At 43.7% G+C, this 16,027-nt stretch overlaps 1 protein-coding gene and 1 pseudogene across 1 annotated transcript in view; one reads left to right on the top strand and one right to left on the bottom strand.

Moving 5' to 3' along the window:
• Nucleotides 1-16,027, bottom strand: part of MGST2 (microsomal glutathione S-transferase 2) — a 31,925-nt gene that overhangs the window by 14,364 nt on the left and 1,534 nt on the right. The window contains exon 2 of the mRNA XM_059922517.1: nucleotides 12,455-12,554. Within this exon, the coding sequence (XP_059778500.1) occupies nucleotides 12,455-12,554 (100 nt within the window). The remainder of the gene's footprint in view (nucleotides 1-12,454; nucleotides 12,555-16,027) is intronic.
• Nucleotides 12,986-13,911, top strand: LOC132366710 (ribosomal biogenesis factor-like; annotated as a pseudogene).

Genomic DNA, 16,027 nt, shown 5'->3' with positions numbered 1-16,027 from the left:
GGCATGGGCCCTCCCTTCAATTGCTAGGCAGCAGAATTGTCCCTGCCCACGTCCCCGGGGGCTCCAGGAAGTAACTGAGAAGATGGGGGAAAGGGGTGCCGAGGTCCCGGGGGAGCAGGGGCGGTTAGAAGTCACGGAGACTCAGGCAGGGATGTGAGTGTAACTGCATTTGTGCTCCCAGAGGGCACAGCCTGGTGTATGTGGGCAGTTTAGCACCATATCTCTGCACCCTCCTCTCCTAAGAAATGAGACTCTTTGTCCCCAATAAGCCGTTAGTCACTGTTGGTCTCACCCTGACCTCATGCCCCAGCTGCGCTGGTTGTACTTTTCTCCTGGTCCCTTGTTTACCGACCCGCCTTAAGCCCTGAAGATGTGTCCCACTATCATCTTTCAGAGATTGAAGATAATTCTCTGACAGCCAGCCTGGGGCCCTGCTATTGCTAACGGTCTTCCCTCTGCTGCCTGCTGAAGACACCGGGTGTTGCTTGGCCTTAAAATAACTGGAATCCCATTCTGGCTGCTCGGTCTGACCCCCTGCACCTCCTCCACCATGTGACCATGTCCTTCCACCACCAGCACTTTCGGGTCCCTGCAGATCCCACAGCACCGTTAGGTGGTCCATGCCCGGATGTGCTCCAGAACAGCTTGTTCACAGTGAGCTGTCCACAGACACTGTTTAACTCACGGGGACCGAACACTGCAAATGTGTCCTTCACAATCCTATCAGTGACTAATTACAGTCACTTTGACAGGAAAACCAAAGTGAAAATAATTGATGATCTCTTTTTGGATATGAAGGCAGATTATATTACAGGAGATCCTCAGGAAAAATCTCCTACGGGACAGAAATCAGCTGGCAGCAGCTGTGTCAGTTTCCCTTTGCGTGGGAACAGGGGGTAACGTTGGTTCTGACCGCTGCTGGACCGCCCCATTTCCTGCGTGTCCACGCTGAGGGAAAATGAGTCTGTCTACTCATTCCCTGGTGAGAGCCCTCTTGCCACTATAATCCTGTGCTCTTTGATATTTAAGCTTCCCATAAAAAGATGAGGGAGAAGCTTCTCTTTTGTTATAGGCAGATGTCACCATGGGCCTCAAGTTCCACCCAGGGGTAATAACAGAAAGAGTCTTTACTGGAAGAACAGTGGGGTGACCAGCCATCCTGGTTTGCCCTGGACTGAACAGGTTTTCAGAACGTGGGACTTTGATTTTTTAAACCAGGACAATCCAGGGTTTGCCTGGAACGGAGGGATTTCCTGGGACACAGAAATCGGAGTGCTAAAACTGGGAAAGTCCCAGGCAAAGTGGAAAGAGTTGGTCACCCTAGAAGATGGACCAATGGGGCCCATGGAGATTGAATACTTAAAGCCACTGAAAGCCCCCATCGTCCGTCCCCAACTCCAAAGGAGCCTGGGCCTGGGGGCTCAGGACATGTGACCACTGCAGAACCCTGTCTGGACCCGAAGGCTGGGAGCAGTGAAGGTACTCCTAAACTAAGTACTGCTTGGGCCCTGTCTCCGTCATTAAGTATATGTACTATAAAGCTCACCCCATACTGGAAAAGAAAGAATCATATTGCATTCTGGCAGTTCCTAAAACCCTAGTCTCTGACTTTTTTTAATTGCATAACCCCAATAAAAAATATCCACATGTCCTACTATAGCAGAGGCGGCTGGCCGACAACAGGGAGGGTGTGAAGTTGGCGCTGTGCAGTAGCTGCCCAGTCAGGGATACACTTCCCAGCCTCCTGGGATCTTAGTGGGGCTACTTCTTGCCAGTGGAAAGTACGTGAAACGAAATACGTCACTTCTGAGCCAGATGACTAAGCAGCTGGTGTGCCAAGCTCCCTTCACCCCACGCACTGGTTGCACGGAGAGAACGCTGAGGACCCGGATGGGGACAGCACCCTGAGGTGGGAGGAGCCTTGGTCCCTAAATGACCACGTGGAAGGCCACCCGACCAGGAGCACCCACGTAGGACTTGACATGAGCAAGAAAAACGGTAAACTTCCATTACATTAAACCACTGGGAATGTGGGGTTGATCCACTAGCACAGCTAATACATTCGACTGGAAAAGAGTATCATATACGTTATAAAACAAACACAAAATAGAGATTAAAAGATGATATTTTAGGGGTAAATATAAATAGGAGCTCCGATGTTTTCCTCACTCCCACAGCAGAGTTCTTAGTGTGCCCCCTCAATGTGCACACATCACTTGGGAAATCTTTGGCCTAAAACACTTCTGAATATTTCTGCTATTTGACAGATTTCTCGTAAACACTCAACATGAAACTTTGCTTATGACAATCGTGTTCACAGAAAATCTGAACCATTTCCCATAGAGGAAAACCTGAACAGCCAGAGGACACTTCTAATGCCATGCTTAGAGTATGATATCTTTTAAAAATAAAAAGCAGGGCTTCCCTGGTGGTGCAGTGGTTGAGAATCTGCCTGCCAATGCGGGGGACAAGGGTTCGAGCCCTGGTCTGGGAAGATCCCACATGCCGCGGAGCAACTGGGCCCGTGAGCCACAATTACTGAGCCTGCGTGTCTGGAGCCTGTGCTCCGCAACAAGAGAGGCCGTGATAGTGAGAGGCCCGCGCACCACGATGAAGAGTGGCCCCCGCTTGCCACAACTAGAGAAAGCCCTCGCACAGAAACGAAGACCCAACACAGCCATAAATAAATAAATAAAATAAATAAAATAAATAAATAAATAAATAAAAAGCAGACAAGGCAACTTAAAGGAGGTTTCCCTCGTTCAAGATTTTTGCTGCTCCTTTTTCTTTCTTCTTTTGTTTTGGTGACTTGTTCTGAAACACCACCAGTAGGTTGCACAGCTCCATGAGCTACCTGCACTATTAACAGATGACCCAGCCTTGGTCAGCTGGCTTTTGACCCTAAGAAGTGTTCTGGATTATTACACTGGCTGGGGGGGTCAGAGCAACAGGTTAATATGCTCAGAAAAGGCTTGGGGATGAGAGGTTGCTGGAGCTAATCTTTTTATATAGATCTGTAACTATCTAAATTGTTCCTTGTCAAGTAACCCTCGGGGACACCAGAGGGAGGCTGCTGCTAATGGCAGGAGGGCATGAAATCTAACCAGCACTTCAGTGGTACTGCTGATAAGGAACAGGATGGGGAGATGAGGGAGTGAGGCTGGCAGCTCATCCAAATTCTAGCTGCCTCTCGTCCCCTGACTACCTGAGAATCACGCAGCTTGTGTGACAGACGCTGTTTGGTGGTGGTACGGACTAAATGTTTGTCTCTCCAAAACTTACATGCTGAAGCCCTAACCCCTCAGTGAGGCTGTATTTGGAGTAAGGAAGTAATTAAGGTTACATGAGATCAGAAGTATGGAGCCCTGATCCAATAGGATTAGTGCCCTTATAAGAAGAAACACCAGAGAGCTCTCTGACGCCTGCCAGATTGACTGACTCTGACTCTCTCCCCCTCCCTCTCCCTCTCTCTCTCTCCTTCCCTCTCCCTCTCTCCCTCCCTCTCCCTCTCTCCCTCCCTCCCTCTCCCACCCCTCCACCAAGGAAAGGCCATGTGAGGACACATTAAGCCAAGAGAAGAAAGCTCTCACCAGAAATAGAATCAGCCAGAACCTTGATCTTAGACTTGCAGCCTCCAAAACTGTGAAAAATAAATATCTGTCACTGAAGCCACCCAGTCTATGGCATTTTGTTACAGTGGCCCCAGCTGACTAATACAAGGTGGGTTTTAGAGGAGGATGGAGTTTGAAGAACTCATCATTTAGTCATTCTCTCATCTTGGAGAACCCAAGCCCTTTATAACTCAGTGAAAAAGTACATCTTGGGATTTCAGCTAATGTCTAAGATCAGTACCTTGTAATAAGAATGGAGATGTGTTTATTGTCTCTCTATTATTTATCATTTTTGTACCTACTACAAAAGTAGGTGACTCATATTACTATAATCCTGGTGATGCAGAATACTTGAAAAATTACTCTATTTGTGAATTTTCCTTTTCTCCATGGGTTTTAGGCATGCATTATGGTCAACAGTTTTAATTTCTAAATTTCAGGATTCAAAGTGACTATAAGGAGTTAGTAAAATGGCAAAAAAAAAAAAAAGGAAGAAGAAAAAGAAGAACTCTAGTAGAGTAAGAAAAGGCTAACATTTCTAAAGAGTTCTCAGATTCATGATGACTGGGTTTACTTGTGCCTTGTGGCAGGTTAATTCTGGAACAGGAACTTAAAAATTCAGCATTAAGCAAATAGAGTACATACAAGAAAGAAGTAAGAGGCAATTCTTCTACCTCACCCAGAACTGATGGAACCATTGTTGGGATACTATGTACATTTCTAGGCTCCAGGTTTAGAAAGAATATGAAAAATTTTAGTCTAAAGAGAACAACCAAATTGTTTAATGATTGAAAAAAAAAAAGCTGAATTTCTGCTACCTAGCCTCAAAATACAGAAGATGAAAGACATTTAATAATGGTCCTCAAGTGTCTGAAAAAGAGTGAGGTCATCAGCAGCTATTCTTCTCTTCTGGTGAGGATAGAATCAGAGGAAATATGTTTAAATTACAACAAGATCAATTTATTACTTAGATCTACTTTTTAAATTTATAAAAGCCTTTAATCTAAAGGGATCAAGGTGCTCAAATTAGACTAGATAGAATTTTCTAAGCTTAGCAATACCATGAAGAAATGGCCCTCCGTGAAATTATAGCTGCTATTTTCATAATTTCAAAGAGTGTATTCTGACAAAAGACTGCAAAACTCTAGGAAGAGTCACCTCTAATGCCCTCCCTGGAGGAAGGGAAGAGGAAATGAATGGAGCCTCTAGAGAAGGGGCCCTGGGCTAGTAACTCGGGTAAGCTGGCCCCATAATAATCATCGCTGCTTGACAAGTAAGCATCCAACTTGAGGCGACCCTCAGACAGGAAACAGGTACCTCAGGGGTGGTCAGAGGGACCTTGAAATGGTTGCTATGAGATGTCAAATTCCGCTCAAAGAAAGAATTAGTCATAACAGCGGGCTTCTTGGCTACGCTTAGGGCAAAGCAGCAGGAGAAAGAGTAGGGGAAGAGGCAGCATTTCTGTTACTCATGAGGCCATAAGATCTTCAAGGGAGGCTGAAGGGGCTCAATGCTTTGGTCCAGGAGAGCCAGAAAAGAAAGTGCATTCTCTCTTGGGGATTTGCAGAGCTCAGGGGAGTCTTCCCTGAAAAAGAGAATAGGTAGCCAAGTAGGCTTTGGAATAAACTGGTTATCCCAGGGGCTCCTGCCCTAAAACTACCTCAGATAAAGTCGAAATGGCTTCACAAGCCATGAATCTTCTCTGATCTGGCCAAGTTCATCCTAAACCTTAGAACCTAAGGCAACAACTGTGCTAGTGCCCTGGAATATCCAAGAAGAAATTCAGAGAAGGGAGTAGGACCATTCCCATCCACCCTTCAGAGAGAACCCAGGACAACTATACTGTGACCTTAAAGGTATTTTATGGCTCCAAATCCCCCACCCCACCCTAAGATTGGTTATTATTTTTTAACCCCTCTCTGTTCTGCCATGATTAATCAAACAAAACACATTTAACAAGGAAATTGGATTTGGATACTTATAGACAGCAACTTAAGAGAAATATTTGGAAATGGTATCCAGCTTTATTCCTAGGACAAGAGGAATACAGATGCAGAAAAGGAAGGAGAGAGCAGTAACTCGAAAGAAAATCAAATCTGTGAAAACTATGTGAACGAACATAGAACCAGAAGTGACCCAAGAATTTAGCCTGCTGGAAATCCAACACTCCCCAACAAAGTCTCAGAACATGAAAGACAAAGTGAGAAGATGCAGAATTTCCTCCTGTGATCATTTGTATAAATAGTATGGTATCTCCCAAACTCCAAACATTAATATATTACTGTCAAAAATTTAGCTTCTCCATATACCTCTTATTATTTTTCTATGAATCAACTTCTTTTTGACTCAAACAAATTCGGAAAAATGAAATTGTTCCCACTTGCGGTAGTGATGTAAGAGTATAACTTTCTAAATAAAAGATAAGTATAAAAATAAATGCCATGAAAACAGAAAGTTGTCAGATTCTTATTAGATGCTATTGATTGCTGGAGACTCTGAGCATGAGACCCTTCCTCTGCTGAATGGGGGGAAATGGGTGTCCAGATGGTGTCGAGAACACATCCGAAGGACTTCCTGCTAAACATGGCAGATTGAACCCGTGTTTGTTTCTTCTCCCTCCTGAAACCTCACTAAAATGCCAGTAAAGGAATAAAAAATAGATAGAAAGTCTTCAAGAACAGAGAGAACGGGAGCAGACACAGCAGTGGAAGAGAGATGGTAGCACATTTCTGAAGGAAAACCAGCACAAGGGGAACGATAGCTGAGTTGGCAGAGTGCAGAGAGCTGAAGCTACGTGCCTGTAGGAGGAAGAACCAGTGAAGACTGAGACAAGGAATTCCCTGGTGGCGCAGTGGTTAGCGCTCCGCACTGTCACTGCCGAGGGCCCGGGTTCAGTCCCTTGTGGGGGAACTAAGATACCGCAAGCCACACGGCACGGTAAATAAAAAAAAAAGACTGAGACAATCCTTATCCCAGAATCCAAGAGGCTCAGCAACTGGGGCCCAGGTCCCTTGGAGGCCAAAGGCTGAAACAGAAGAATTCGTTGAAAGACTGTAGAAAGAGGGCTTTGGCTCCGCTCCACCTCTGAGCCCCACCCTACTCCTCCATCAGAGGAGATGGGAGGATTATTGTCTGGAGAAACTGAACCAGAGAATCTCTGGGGGCTCCAAGAACAATGGAGCGTGAGGGTAAAATTCTGTACTGACCATAGTGTGAATTCACATACTGCACAGTGGAAGACGCTTCCTTCCTTCACCCACCACACTGTCAGACTACTAGAAGGCAGGTCTAACATACCCGCCCTCCTCCCTCACCCTTCACTCCCTCCTCCCTCACAGGGGAGTTAAGGGTTTTCTTCCTAGAGGAAGTCAACGGTCCCATAAAGATGACCTGCAGATGCCGTCATGTGGGGTCCCCCCAGAAGAAAGCTGCCTCCTGATCCATCACCCTTCAGTGAAGTTGCCTACTCAGTAAGCCCCGTCTGTGCACACAGAGCCCCCAGTTCTCTCCCTAGTGCCTCTTTCTTAAATTGCACAGATAGCCAATCAAGAATGACCTGATATTTGAGTAAAGCCTCTAGGGTCTCTTTTGCTCAGATCTCTTTGCTGGACCCTTGTTTTCTTGGCCTCATCAGGCTGGAGGGCTCCAGGTTCAGTCCTTGGTCCTCTCCTCTTTTTGACCTATACCCACGCCCTTAAAGATGTCATCCAGTGTCCTGGCTTTAAATCATCTTCATGTGCCAATGACTCCTGAATTTATACTTCCAGTTCAGATCTCCCTGCTAAAATGTGGACTGGTATATCCAACTGTCTACTCTCTATCTCTGCTTGGATGCGTAAGCAACAATGTATTAGCCAGTTTATGATGCAATAACAAACGATCCAAATAGCTTAGTAGAGCACAGTGTCTAAATCCTCTCCTTAGCTGTAGCGTTAAGTCACATCTCCTGGTCTTCCCCCCAAAACTGCTCCTCCTGCAGCCCTCTCTGACTCAGTTAATCACAATTCCATCCTTCGGGATGCTCAGGCCAAAAATCTGAAAGCTGTTCCTGACTCTTCGCACACTCCTTATTTGTTGAAATCCTATTGGCTCTACCCTCCAAATATAGCCAGAATCTGCCATATCTCATATGTCATCTGCTATCTTCCTGGTTCAAGTCGCCATCATCCCTCACCCGTATTTTTGCAGTAGCTTCCTAACTGAATTTTCTGCTTCTACCAATGCACCCAGACAGTCTATTCTCTGCAAAACAGACAAAGCGATCCTTTTAAAATACAAGATCATGTTACTCCTCTGTTTAAAACCCTGTAACGACTTTCCATGTCACTTAGAGAAAAAGCCAAAGTCCTTAAAATGGCCTTCAAGGCCCTGCCTGGTCTGGCCATCCATTACCTTTCTGACTTTCCCTCCTACCACTCGCTGCCGGCTTCCTATCTCAGCTACACTAACCTCTTTGCTAACCCACCAGTCACATTTCCACTTAAAGTCCTTGCATTGGCTATTTCCTCTATCTCAAGAGCGTCTTCCCTACATGGCCACATGGCTAACTCCTTCACCTGCTTCAAGTCTTTGTTCAAGTGCCACCTTCACAGTGTGGCCTACACTGACCACTCTGTTTAAACTGCAACCCACTCTAGCTCACCCCCCAGCAACCCACCCCCACGTCCCTATATAATGCTCTTGTTTTTCTTGTATAGCTTAACACCACCCTCTTACACAATATCTTATTTTCTTATGGTATTATCTGCTTATTGTGTATTTTCTGTCTTCCTTGGCTATAAGGTAAACTTCAAGAGGGCAAGGATCTTTGTCGGAGTTGTTCACTACTATCTCCTAACTAATACACAGAGGTGCTCAAAAAATATATAATGGGTGAATAACAAATAAAAATTAAAGGCAAAGGCCAAAATAGAAAAATAAGAAGGAACTTGGAAGAAACAGAAATGATAAAGGAAGATTTTTTTTAAAAAAATCATTAAAATCCTCAGATAGAAGAGAATAAACTGCATCTATGAAACAAGAAAGGAATGATATAACAGCAGCAGCAACAAGAAGAACTAAGGAACAATCAAAGGATAAAAATTAATTCTTAGGAATTAAATTCATATTTGAATTTTTTTAAATATCAGTAAAAAGTTGGAAGTTCAAGAAATTCCCCGAAAGAACAAAAGTCCAAGAAGATGAAAAACTCAGGATAAAAGAAAACTAAAGGATCAGTCCAGGAGATCAACTTATGACTTATATTTTAAGAATGAGGGACAGGGCTTCCCTGGTGGCTCAGTGGTTAAGGATCTGTCTGCCAGTGCAGGGGACAGGGGTTTGAGCCCTGGTCCGGGAAGATCCCACATGCCACGGAGCAACAAAGCCCGTGTGCCACAATTACTGAGCCTGCACCCTAGAGCCCGTGAGCCACAACTACTGAGCCTGCATGCTGCAGCTACTGAAGCCCACACACCTAGGGCCCATGCTCCGCAACAAGAGAAGCCACCGCAATGAGAAGCCCGCGCACCGCAATGAACAGTAGCCCTCGCTCACCGCAACTAGAGAAAGCCCGTGTGCAGCAACGAAGATCCAACACAGCCAAAAATAAATAACTAAATAAATTTATTTAAAAAAAAAAGAATGAGGGACTTCCCTGGTGGTCCAGTCATTAAGACTCCCACTCCCAGTGCAGGGGGCCCTGGTTCGATCCCTGGTCAGGGAACTAGATCCCATATGCATGCTGCAACTAAGAGTTCAAATGCCACAACTAAGGAGCCTGCGTGCTGCAACTAAGGAGCCCACCTGCCGCAACTAAGACCCAGCACAACCAAATAAATAAATAAATAAATAAATAAATAAATAAATATTTTTAAATAAATAAAAGATCCTACAGGCCACAACGAAGATCCCACATGCTGCAACTAAGATCCAGTACAGCCAAATAAATAAATACTTTAAAAAAGAATGAAAGAACAGAGAAAATAAGAAGACAAAATTTAGGGGTAAACAATATTTTAAAATATTCTAGAACAGAAGGGCATGAGTTTTCAGGCTGTGAAAAAACCTCCTCTAGGGTTCAGCATAGTGAAGAAAAATGCCTCTGAGCAAGCACAGCACTGTAACACCTCAGGCCAGCGATCAGGGGAAGCCCCTAAAGCTTCTACAGTTTCCAAACAAAGCATCAGAACAGCACAGAACACCTCAACCATAGCAGCGGAAATTAGATAATAATGAAAACAATGTTTTCGAAATTCTGAGGGTAAGGATTTTTAACAGAGAAATAAAGGCATATTAAGAAGTGTCAAGACCTACCATTCCCCTTCTCTCAGGAAGTGTCTGGAGGATGTGCTCCACCAAAACGAGAGAGAAAAACCAATACATAGGACAATATGAAATCCAGGAAACAGGTGATCCAAATCAGTAGGGTATAAGGGAAATTCCTAGGATGGTGACAGGAAGTTGTGGGATGACAGCTATGTAACAGATCTAAAGTGCAACCTCCAGATTGGAGACGAAATATGGAAGACTAAAGCACAAATGACTCCAGGAAAAAAACAAGTGGTATTACTAGCTTACTTAATGTATTTAAATGTCCTGAGAGGAAATTTTCAGTTCTGCTGAAGATTTGGAGATGAAACTAAGCAAACAAACAAAGAGGCAATTATTAACCCCGTGTAAAACAAAAAACTACACAAGAAGGAAATGTAACCATAGTATACTACTTGATTCAGCTTTGAACATTATTTACTTAATCACAACAACATAAACATTGATTTAACTCAACAAAGTGATATAACTTTTCTGGAAGGATGAAGTGAGGAAAAGAGGAAACAGAGGAGCATGAAATTTTTTCTGCCACAAAAGGAAGTCAATTGGTAATGTCTAAAATTTGTGAATCAATAAACAGCAGTGAACACATAGTATTTAGAAATATGGAAATAAATACCAAAAGTAGTAGTCAAAAGGAGTGCCAATGGCTGTCTCTGGGGATGGATTGGGGATAAGGAGAATTATTTGTTGTTATAAGGCTTGTAACCTCACTTTATTTTCAGACTACATACATGTATTACCCTGATAAAAATAAATATTTTGGGATGTGGGACATACCAGCACCAAATCAATACTTTCCACTTGATATAACATAAAGATTCAAAGACAGTGGAAATGACTTTCTCATCATGTGGTCCAATGTTATTTAAAATCATACCTTGGGGGACTTCCCTGGTGGCACAGTGGTTAAGAATCCACCTGCCAATGCAGGGGGACACGGGTTTCAGTCCTGGCCCAGGAAGATCCCACATGCCGTGGAGCAACTAAGCCCATGCGCCGCAACTACTGAGCCTGCACTCTAGAGCCCGCGAGCCACAACTACTGAGCCCGCATGCCACAACTACTGAAGCCCTCGCACCTAGAGCTCATGCTCCACAACAAGAGAAGCCACTGCAATGAGAAGCCCGCGCACTGCAAAGAATAGTAGCCCCTGCTCACTACAACTAGAGAAAGCCCGCACACAGCAACAAAGACCAAATGCGGCCCAAAATAAATAAATAAATAAATAAATAAATAATTTTTTTAATTAAAAAAATAAAATAAAATCATACCTTGGGCATAAAGTTTCAGCCAAGTTAGATGAATAAGCCCTAGAGATCTGTTGTACAACATTGTACCTCTAGTCAACAGTAATATATTATACCCTCAACATTTTGTTAACAGGGTAGAGCTCAAGTTACACATTCTTACCACATTTTAAAAAATGTTTAAACATGTCTATGCACCTCTTAAAATTATCTCTTGTACTACCAGTGGTATTCATCACACTTTCAAGCCTAGGGAATAGTGTGTGCCATCCTCCTTGGAGCAATTAGATGGACAAGAGACCAATGTTCACAGTTCAAGGGCCATGTCTGACCCAAACTAATTCAAGACATAATAAAAAGCCTGAATAATTCCATAATCATTAAAGAAATCAAATCTCATAGTTTAAATTTTTTTCACAAGAAAAACATCTGGTCTAGATCATTTTATAGGCAAATTCTAACAACTTTGAAGGAACACACTCTTCCAATCTTATTAAAACTCTGAGAAAATAATACTCTAATTCATTCTGTGAGGCTAATATAATCTTGATACCAAAATGAGCAAGGACCATACAAAAAAGAAAAATTATAGTCCAACCTCACTCATGAACAAAGATGAAAAATCCCAAAGTATTGACAAAAGAACCAAGCAATGTATAAATGGTGATATGTGCAATGTTTTTAAAAGCACCAGGTTTGGGGGATTAAATGTAAAGGTAGCCCTAGCATCTTGCATCAGCCAAATTCATGGTGTTTATAGTGGAACATTCTGTGTGGATCTGAAAAGGCAAGGAGCACAAGATGTTTAAAAAAAAAAAACTATGAATACACATGAAATAGAAAGTTTTCTCATTATTATAGGTTTCTGATTTTAGGAAATGGGTTGTTGGCAGACAATAACACTGACCTACCTCTGTTTTGAAGTGGAGAGGAAGAAGTAAAGATTTCAGATAGAAAACTGATAGCATAACTATTTCAACATGAGGCTACTGAACTCTCAGGGAGCCCCTTCCAGGCTCTTGGACCAAACTGTCGCACTTAGAGACATATAGCAGTCCCCCCTAAGATCCCAGCCTTTTCTGTAAATGTATCCTCTGAATTTGTAATATAGGTGGGTAGAAACTCCATGCACTGCCTACTTCAAACCTCAAGGATCATGAGAAGGGTCTTGGCCACGAAGAGTGGTTTGTTATAATGGCATATCTCCTCTGCGTATCTTTCTCCTAATTAGGAATTGTGTGTATGTGGCAGATTCATACCCCTGAAGGGAAAAGCATTACTCACTGTGCACGAAATATCCTCTCAAATTCTGGTGACCCAGAGACTGCCGGGGGTGTAACTTTGTATTTTGATCGCGCCTTTCCTACCTGCAAAGCGAAATAACCTGCAAGTAAAGGGGAATGAACGTTAAACATGTGGCACATCACTATTCATTAGTAAAATGCAAATTTAAACCACAGTTAGATACACTACATACCTATTAAAATGTCTAAAATTAAAAAGACAGATCATACCAACTAGAAAAGACAGACAGACAAGTGAAGATACAAAATCAACTGGAATTCTCATACACTGCTGGTGGGAATGTAAAATGATACAACTGCTTTGGAGAACCATTTGGAAGGAATTTTTTAGTTAGACATACATTGACCATATGATTCAGGCATTCCACAACTAGATATTTTCCCATGAGAAATTAAATCATATGTCCATAAAAACACCCGTCCACAAATGTTTACAACAGCTTTATTTGTAATAGCCAAAAATTAGGAACAACTCCCTGATGGTTAAGATTATATGTCAACTAGGCTAGCCATGGTGCCCAGCTGTTTGGTCAAACAGCAGTCTAGATGTTGCTGTGAAGGTATTGTTTAGAGGTGATCAACATTTACATCAGTAGACTCTGAGTAAAGCAGATGACCCTCCATATTGTGGGTGGGCCTCACCCAATCAGTTGAAGGCCTTAAGAAAAAAGTCTGAGGTCCCCCAAAGAGGAAGAGAGTTTTGCCTCCCTTTGGACCCAAGACTGCAACATCAATTCTTGTTGGAATTTCCGGTCTTGCAACCCACCCTGCAAATGTCAGACTTCCCAACCCCAACTATTATATGAGCCAATTTCTTAAAATAGATATGTGAGAGTGTGTATGTGTGTGTGTGTGTGTATCCTATTGGTTCTGTTTCTCTGGAGAACGCCGACTAACACAAATGTCTATCAACAAGTGAGTGGATAAATAATTTGTGCTTTGTCCATACAACAGGATACTATTCAACAGTGAAAAGGAATGAACTGTTAGTAAATGAAACAACGTGGATGAATCTCAGAATAATTATGCAGAATGAGGTGTGTGCAGATGGTGTCACCTAGAACTTGAGCAGCTGCACGAGGGGTATCGGAGGTCTGACAACAGCCAAGGACAAACTCAGAGGGCAGAAGTCCAGGAATGTATTCCCCACAACCAGCCAAAAAAGCTTTAAGGTTAAAAATAAAGCAAAACCAGTTACCACTAATCTTAAGATAAACACTGTGAATGATGAAAAAGATAACTGAGAGAATAAAGCTTTCGTAGATATACGAAAGGAACTCGCACACTTCTCCAAAGGCCTTTCTCTTGAACCTCTGCAAAAACAGCTGATTCCTCAGCAGTGAACACGAACCAGTTAATGTTGATGAAGCTACAAGATTAATGGCTCAGTTGTAATACACTGGTGATGCATCAAATTCCCCCAAAAGACCAATAAATTAAATGTTTTATACAAAAAAATTATGCTAAATGAAAGAGGCAAGACCCCCCAAAAAGTATTACTGTATAAGTTTATTTGTATAAAATTCTCAGAAATGCGAGTGAATCTACAGTGACATAAAGCAGATCAGTAGTTGCCTGGAGATGAGGAGGGCCAGGAAGGGGTGGGTCACAAGAAAACTTGGGGTTGATGGCTCCCTGCAGGACTCAGATTCCCTATCATGAAATGATTATGACTTTCTTCTTCATTTGCTGCACGGAAAATACATTAGATTATGAAACCCCAATGCCTGGGATCACCTGCCTCTGATCATCAGTTCTGTGACCCTCTTTCACTTTCACACCCACACTTCCTCCTTTGTAAATAGTTCTCACCTCCTGTCCTTATCTCCCTCGTTTTACCCCGTAATTAACTTCTGGGGTCTATTATTTCCCTTCAGATTATTTCTTCCAGTTTCAGTTGCTCACAGTTTCTCTCCAACACTGTTCTGGTCTCCCTTATTTTAGTACCTCGATATCCATTTCCTACTTGCTAATGTTTTAAAAATAATTTCCTTTTCCACACCAAGTTTGCAGCTTCAGTCTCTCACTGTGTGACAGTATTAGGGGCCATGTGTTTCCTCCTAAAACATGGTACTATCTCCCCTCCAACAAGAAGTCAGTAAATACCGAACCTGGTCGAGTAAGCCTCTCACAGCTGGCTACTTTCCTTCCCCTTCATTCCCCTCTGCTGCAAATAAAGTGTTGGTCCTGATTTAGAAGCTACAGCTGAACATCTAAGTGTGTAAGCACTTAGGACTGGCCTCTCTCTCGTTCAAACTGTCGTCATATCACTGAAGCCTGGGAGAGTAGAGTGAAGATAAGTGTGGGATTAGGCACTGATGGTTTCCAACCCTGGGCTAAGTCTTTTCAAGGCAGCACAAAGCTGGAGAGGCCAATGGCTCACGGCCTCAGCTGGAGCCAAAGAGGAGGTCTATCTATGGAGGGGAAAACTGGGACTTGGCCATTCTGGACCCTGCTGTCACCACCGCTTCTAACGTGCTCCACAACCTCAGAGAACACACCAGGCAAGGCTTCTTGTTTTCATGATAAAATGGAAACGATGAAAGATGTGTGCTCCTAGATTTTTCTATCGGCAATGGTGCCAGAACCTAGAGCTTCAAAATGAAGGTGAATAAGTGAAAGCTTTGCAGGGCTGTCTTTTTCTGGTTGTTCATTGCACCTGGTCGGCATCTGTCTGAAGCAGCAGCAAATGTGAGGAATGAGCTTCAGTAAATCGAAGACCCCGCCCACCTCCAGCCCCAGGAAGGAGGACTCAGTTGCATCAGCTCCAGTTCCAAGGAGTCTCAGGTCAGGGGCCTGAGAGAGACCATGGTTATCACTGGGGCAACATCATGAGGGTGGAAAGGCTATTTCACCACGTTTTCTGGAGAGCTTCCATTTTATTTCCCTTCTTATGAGTTGATTAAAACCTACTTGAGAATAAGCTCCTTTTGCTTTGCCCGTCTTTCCTCTTCCTTTGCTCTCTCCAGGGGGACACGTGTGCTGGGGAAAGTGAATCAAGACCCTTCATCCTGCCCCCTACTCTCAGCCCAGCCACAGCTGGGCTTCTTCACCAGAAGGCTGCCTCTCAATCCACCAGAAGCTTCTCTCTGTGGGGAAGCAGCCAAGGTCTGGAAGTGACTGTGCTGAACACCACCCCTGGGCCAGGCACCACGGTGGGCACTTCCTACTCAGTGTCCTGTTTAACCCTCTTTGATGAGGACACTGAAGGACAGATTTTCCTGGCCAAGGGCACCCAGCTTGTAAGTGGCTGGACCAGAAGATACAAGTCTGTTTTCAAGGCTTGAGTTTCTTCTACTATAGCACAGGGCGTCTCATCTCTTTCGCTAAAGCAGCGAATTCTGGTTCTTAATGCCAACCCCTTCCCTCCCTCTCTCTCTCTTCCCTATCCATCACCAACCACCATTGGCCCAGTCTCCCCTTCCCAACTCAGCTGCCTTAACTTCAGACTGCAATTCACACCATCCCTTGCACCCACCAGCAAACAGAACCTCTCTGCGGGGATGGCAGAGGCTATGCCAGCCTGGGGCCATCCGTGGACCTGCCCCTGTGC

The sequence above is a fragment of the Balaenoptera ricei genome, chromosome 5, assembly GCF_028023285.1.
Source record: "Balaenoptera ricei isolate mBalRic1 chromosome 5, mBalRic1.hap2, whole genome shotgun sequence".
Taxonomy (NCBI): Eukaryota; Metazoa; Chordata; class Mammalia; order Artiodactyla; family Balaenopteridae; genus Balaenoptera; species Balaenoptera ricei.
The sequence above is the reverse complement of the archived record's forward strand: the minus strand, read 5'-3'. Positions and strand labels throughout refer to the sequence as shown.